General features: G+C 44.7%; 1 protein-coding gene across 1 annotated transcript; it reads right to left on the bottom strand.

The window, feature by feature from the left end:
* Positions 1-1,563: 1,563 nt before the first annotated feature.
* LOC128811879 (serine palmitoyltransferase small subunit B-like) lies at positions 1,564-1,806 on the bottom strand. The gene has a single exon (XM_053985796.1). The coding sequence runs from the start codon at positions 1,804-1,806 to the stop codon at positions 1,564-1,566; it is 243 nt and encodes an 80-aa protein (XP_053841771.1).
* Between the last annotated feature and the right edge of the window lie 5,017 nt (positions 1,807-6,823).

Raw genomic sequence — 6,823 nt, 5'->3', positions numbered from 1 at the left:
TAAATAGTCTAATGATCTCCATAAATAGTCTAATAATTAAAATAGTCTGTGCTCCCTCTTATTCCTCAACATCAGTAAATACAAATTATATTGATAAATATCAGTAAATACAATATACAGACTAAGCATGAAAGCAAATCCACACTAATTACTACTTCAACCATTATATTACTGAATAAAACATCCCCTTGGATCCAAATTCAAAAGTATTGAATAGATTTTTTTTTTTTTTTACAAACTTAGAGATACTTGGGCATTGTTTAAAGACTTGGAAGTTTGAGTTCAGCTGTCCTCATTTTCCCAGAGAAATTATTTTCATCTCTTACCTTATTTCCCCATGATTATAAACTGGGAAAGCAGCTGACAAATGACATAATTATTGTCTTCACTTTGTTGTGTTGCCTTCTGTGGCCAAGCCTCATTCCCTAAGTCCCTGGGTTGCCACCTACAGCAAGAATCCACCCTCTGGAAGGAGAGGACATTCCAGGAGCTTGGAGAAAGTCCCAAAACCCACCTCAGTGTGGGTGGAAAAATATGGGTTTGTGTCACCCTGTGTGTCCTGCTCTGCTCCCTTCATCTCCTGAGGATTCCAAATCCCGATTCTCACTGCCAAGCTCATCCCAGTGCAGCTCCTGCCCACTGCAGGGAGCTGGCAGCACAGGAATCTGCTGCTTTGAAGGCTAAAAAGTCATGGAATTTGGAACAAAAACAGTCCCAGGCAAATCCAGCACATTTTTTACAGCTCAGGAGTTCGTGGTTGAGGCACTAAACAGGGAGAGTGTGAAAGGTGAAAAGGAGGGAGTAAAGGGTTAGGAAAAAAGGAGACATTGTATTTTTATATTTTTAAGGGGTTTATTTTCAGCTGACACCCTACCACAAGTGAATCTGTAGTGTTACATTCTCTATATGATGCAATTTGATTTACTCATCTTCTAAAGTAAACCAAAAATTATCTGTTTTTATAAAGCCCAAGAATCTGAGAATTTCATCAGAAATTTTCACAGCAGCACATCCTCTCATGAATCTGTGGCATTGTTTGCATCATGGTAACGAGCCAGCCAAGTCATCCATTGTATAAAACAATCAAGGAGACTGAAAAAATCCTGAAATCATTCCATAAAAACACAGCAAGCTCAGGGAAGCAGCTCCCACTCGTCCAGGATTTTTGCGTGCACATCTCTTCTGGCAGACAAGAACAAAGTCATGCTCATTTCTCCAGATGAAAACTTTCCATATCCAAGCAGCTTTCCCAGGAATAACAAAATCTTCAGGGGGGTTGTTCCTTCCCCCTGGAATAACAAAATCTTCAGGGGGGTTGTTCCTTCCCCCTGGAATACCAAAATCTTCAGGGGGGTTGTTCCTGTCCCAATCCCAGCTCTGTAATTCCAGTGGGTCATTAAAATTGAAAGCTCTTGAAGAAGCAAACAGTAAAAACAGGGATTGATTGGAGGAAAAATAATTTGCTGTCAGAGCAAAACACAAAGAGAGAATAAAGCAGAGTTTGCTGCTCCTGGATAAAAATGGGATAAGGAAACTCTTGGATGCCAAAGCCGGGTTGAGGTTTTACTTCACCACAGAAAGAGCATTTTCCCGTGGGTTTCCCAGGAAGCTGCAGAGGAGCTGGAAGGCCGAGCTGGCGTGGAAAGCCAGGCAGACATAGGTGGTGTAGAGCAGCAGCCCCAGCATGGCCAGGTTGAAGGAGTAGAAGAGCACCTTCTCCCAGGGCTCCATCAGGTAACTGCAGGTGATCAGCTCAAACTGGCAGAAGAGCCAGTACAGGTAGCTCGGGGTGCTCTTCACATCCATCCCCGATCCCAGAGCTCCCTGTGGGATGAAGAGTGGGGGGATCATGGAAATGGGAATCTCATGTTGCACATGAAGAGTGGGAACATGGAACTGGGAACCTCACATTGCACATGAAGTGTGGGGGGATCATGGAAATGGGAACCTCACATTGCACATGAAGAGTGGGAACATGGAAATGGGAACCTCACCTTGCACCTGAAGGGCGGGGATGATGGAAATGGGAATCTCACGTTGCACCTGAAGAGTGGGATCATGGAAATGGGAACCTCACCTTGCACATGAAGAGTGGGGATGATGGAAATGAGAACTTCACCTTCCTCACCTTGCACCTGAAGGATGGGGGGAGATGATGGAAATCAGAACCTCACCTTGCACCTGAAGGATGGGGGGAGATGATGGAAATCAGAACCTCACCTTGCACCTGAAGGATGGGGGATCGTGGAAATGGGACTCACCTGAAGGGTGGGGAGATCATGGAAAGGGGAATCTCACCCTGCACCTGAAGGATGGGGGATCATGGAAATGGGAATCTCATATTTCACATGAAGAGTGGGAACATGGAAATGGGAACCTCACCTTGCACCTGAAGGGTGGGGGATGATGGAAATGGGAATCTTACGTTGCACCTGAAGGATGGGGGATCATGGAAATGGGATTCACCTGAAGGATGGGGGGGATCATGGAAATGGGAACCTCACCTTGCACCTGAAGGATGGGGGATCATGGAAATGGGAATCTCACCTTGCACCTGAAGGATGGGGGATGATGGAAATGGGAACCTCACGTTGCAGCAGCCTCACCAAGGAGGCTCCCTGAGAGCTCATTTCATCCCCGAGCTGTGGCAATTCCATTCCCCAGGCCAAGCTCTGCCAGAATTTCACCTTGCACTGGGTTACTCAAGGCTCTGTTGGAGCAGCTTAATTAAAACTCCCTTTAAACCCTCTCTCCTTCCTCCCCCTCCTCCCCACCTCTGGATTTCTACACAGAATTTGCTACAAGGCTGATTCCTACCACTGCAGACTGGATTTTATGTCTCGTGCTCCAGTCAATGCTGGAAGTTCCAGGTGCAAACTGAGAGCATGGAGAACTCCACACAAACAGAATTCCAATAAAAGGAAACTCCATCCAGGTTATCCAGCTTTTTCTGCAGCAGGGATTGAATTGATCTTTGAATTTCATTGAATTTCATTGCCAGAATGAAATAATAATACTAATAATAATAATAATAATAATAATAATAATAATAATAATGTAAAATAATAATAAACACAGATTTCTTTTAAAGAAAAAATAAATCAGTGCTAGTAGTTACTGAGTATTGCATTATGGCATCAGCAGGACACAGAACTGGAGAGGAGAAGGGGAAATGGGACTATTTCAGTTATTGACACTTTCTGTCCTTTGGTGACTAAGAGGAAACAAACCAAAAACTCTGATTTCACACTTTTTAATTGGGAAGTAAAGAACTCCTGGTGGTGTCAAATTCTGTGGAAAGAAATTTATCCCTCAGAAATGGCATACAATTAACTCCATAGCTACAAATAGAGTGGGTTTTTATCCTAAAAAATCCACTTCCCAGAAATTTTAGTGACATTTTGCTTCCATATCTCCCCCGCCTCTTTTCTTCCTGCCAGGTGAGCGAAACAAACGCCTCTGCAGTTTGAGATATTAACAATTACTTGTGGCAATATCCCCATTAACCATCCCATTTCTGCCCTTCCACAAGTTATTGCTAAATCAGGTGACACCCGAGCCTCTTCCCACCAAATGCATGACTTTGAGGAAAAATTGGGGTTGTAAAAAGCAGAACTCACCTGTCCACGTGGCCCAGCGCGGCCGGGCAGGGGATGCTGCGGAGCTGGGCAGGGAGCAGCTCCCGTGTGGATGGAGAGGCAGAGCCCAGGAGCTTTGATCCTCAATTACAGAGCGTGTCCTCCACTCCCCGCCCTCCTCCTCCTGCTGAAATCTCCTCTGGCCACAGGACTCTGATTTATGCAATAATTTCTGCTCTGTCTGCAGGACACGGCACCTGGTTCTTGGAGCCGAGCCCAAGCTCAAGGACTCCGCAGGGAGGAGCACACCAGGCAAAAAATATTCACAGTTAATGCCTTCCCTGATTTCAAACCTCCCAAAACACCTCTGCCCCTGTGGGGCTTTGAGCTCCTACAAGGGGCAATTTAATGTCTACACAGAATTATGGGGTTAAGCAGCCACAAAAATGTGGCACAGGAAGGTCTGCAGTGAAGCCACCACCTTCTTTTGCAACCTCTGATTAGAATCATTTTCCAACAGCTCCCAATCTCTGCACCTCCCAAACCTCATCCAGAAACTCCAGGGTGGAGGGAATTTGGGGACGAGGTTTGTGTAAGGAAAAGAGAGTGAGTTTTCCTCAGAAAAGCTGCAAAATACGAGCAGGCCGCAAATGCTGGAGGCGTTTTAATGATCTAATTGGGCAAGTAAACGAGGCAGGAATCTGCATAATAGGTGGTGTTCTAAACTATCTGCCTGCAGCCAGATCATTTCCAAATATGAATCAGCTTCGCATGGGGATGATGTGCCACAAGCCATGTCTGAGCCTCACCTTTCCTCCCTCCCTCCCCAAACACAACCTGAGCTCACCTGCCAGCAAACCCCGCCCTACTCCCTCAACCTTCTGCTTTTCCCCCTCGTGTATTCCAACAAAATCCAGTTTTCTCTTTAAGAACTGGCCCTTTCCCCTAGAAAATCCAGCAATGGGGAAGGACTGCCCCAGGCAGCAGCAGTCAAAGTGCTCCATTTTCAACCTTTCAACCAAATTCTCCATGTCCAACCCTTGTCCCTCAGGACTTCCTGCTTCCAACCAGACTTTCTCAGCCATGGATTTCTGTGGAGTCTGGAGGGCTGCGGTGGGATGCTGCAGACAGGCAGAGATATTAGAAAAGGAATAAATAAAATATGGTTTAGGCCCTGCTACTGTAGCTAAGCTAGCAGTAGCTCCTAAGTTCCCTTAAGGAAAAATCATAAGAATGAAGGCAGCTAACACAATCATAAGGCAGTTAACACAACAATCTATTCTAGTAAGAAAAATAAGTTTGCACTTGCATAAACAGTGGATCTGTCCCATGAGAATCAGTGAAGAAAATATGTAAACAATCCAAGAACAGAGAGATCAGATGGGAAGGTAAAATGCCAGTTACTAACCAATGAATTGAGTGGCAAGAAAACTGTAGCCAACTGGAGCTGAACACGAGGTCTGTAAAAACTGTATCAAAATGAGTTATGTGAATAAAGAATTGGCTTTTCTGCACGAAGAAACTGAGTCCTGTTTGCTTTATTACTGCAACAGTGGGACAAGGTGGTTTCAGGTGAAAATCAGAGTTTGATTCCCACAGTGGGACAACATCCCTGTTCCAGGTTCTTCAGCTTCCCTGGCAGGTGGAGCAGCCTCTTCTGAATCCTCCAGCACCAAACCCAGGGCAGCTGAAGGCAGGGCTGGCACCTCAGGCTCCCCGAATCCTCCCCAAAACCATCCTCAGAAAAGCCAGAAAAACTCAGGGGATTCTTCCATCGCTCCCAAATACAAAACCACACAGAGATTTCCAGAATTTCAGTAATTCTCCACTTTTAATAACAAATTCCCTGAGTTGAAACAACACAAGTGAGACTCGTGTGGGTTTGTTTAGCTCCAGCAGTGTTCCCACAGTTTTACCTGATCCATTGGGAAGGAGCTGCAGGTGGGATGATGTTGGAATCCGAAATGCAGGGAACTCTCACAACTTCGGGCCTGTAAGCCAAAGCTTGGAATTAAACCCAGGATTTGATTTAAGACCTTGGAAAAGGCTTCCAAATTTAGGTGCTAGAAGCGAGAATGTGGATTTATGGTTTAAAGCAGAGACACGTTAAGCTAGGTAGAGGAAAGTTTTGAGGTTTAGAGTACAGTGCTGCAGGTTTGTGTGTCATAACACGATTGGCTAAGAAAGCTCACACTGGAGCATGAGTCCATAAGATGAAATACTTAAGGATTGGGTCAAAAGCATAAACATCCTTGCTGGCAGTGTTTTATTGGTCAATAAACCCCTAAAAGGTTTTGTAACTCGGGGTCTTGGCACCTTCTGAGCCATGCAGTGAAGATGTGAGCTGAATTCACCTTTCTTGCCTATGTAGGAAGATAAGAAAAACAAATCACACCATCTAAAGCAGAGGTCCCGTGTCTAATTCATTTGGAATTCCCAAATTCCAAATGGAATTGGAATGAGCAGGATGGAAAAGAATGAGCAGGATCCATTCCCCAGCAGGGCTTGGATGGAGGAGTGGAAAACCCCCAGGCATCCTCTGCTGCTGCTTCCTGAGCTGCTCCCACTGCTTTTTCCAGCTGATATCCCACGGGGAGATAAGGAATCATTAATAACTTTCACACTGCATAATGAAGTGTGGACAGCTTCACTCTGAATACAGGATTTGCTGAGATCTCTACCTTTTAAAGCAATTTTATCTTTTGTGCTCTAAGAGAATTTGTTGCACACTCAACCTAAAAAACATTCCAAAATTCTACAAAGCAACAGCGACGAAAAAATCCCAGACAAAACCATGTTCTGCCTTGGATGGATGACTGGAAATACATTAAAAAAAGCAATTTTTTTTTGCTAGGATCTTACCCTGAAGAGCAGGAATGAGACTCTCCCAGTAGCACTTTGACCCTTGTTTTAGATCTCTTGATCGTGTTCCCCACACAATTGGATTTCAAAATCTCTTTTTATTGCTGCTCCCTGTGCTTTCCCTCCCAAAAAATTTAAACTCAATGATAAAAGTGACACCAGGGCACAAGAATTGTTCCTAGCAAGGGAAAATTAACAGAACAAAGCAGAAATATTCAAATTGCAAAGGAAATCACCAACGTCCCCTTTTCAGTACCAAGTCTTTTTAGCAGTCTGATTAAATGGTGGCTGCAGTCCTCCTGGAGTGGCAGATGTGGTTCTGTTGAAGTGATGCCTCAGGTTTCAGCTTTTCTATTTCTCAGATTCTGTGCTGCTTTAGTGTG

The sequence above is a fragment of the Vidua macroura genome, chromosome 10, assembly GCF_024509145.1.
Source record: "Vidua macroura isolate BioBank_ID:100142 chromosome 10, ASM2450914v1, whole genome shotgun sequence".
NCBI lineage: Eukaryota > Metazoa > Chordata > Aves > Passeriformes > Viduidae > Vidua > Vidua macroura.
This window is presented reverse-complemented; position numbering and strand designations above follow the sequence as displayed.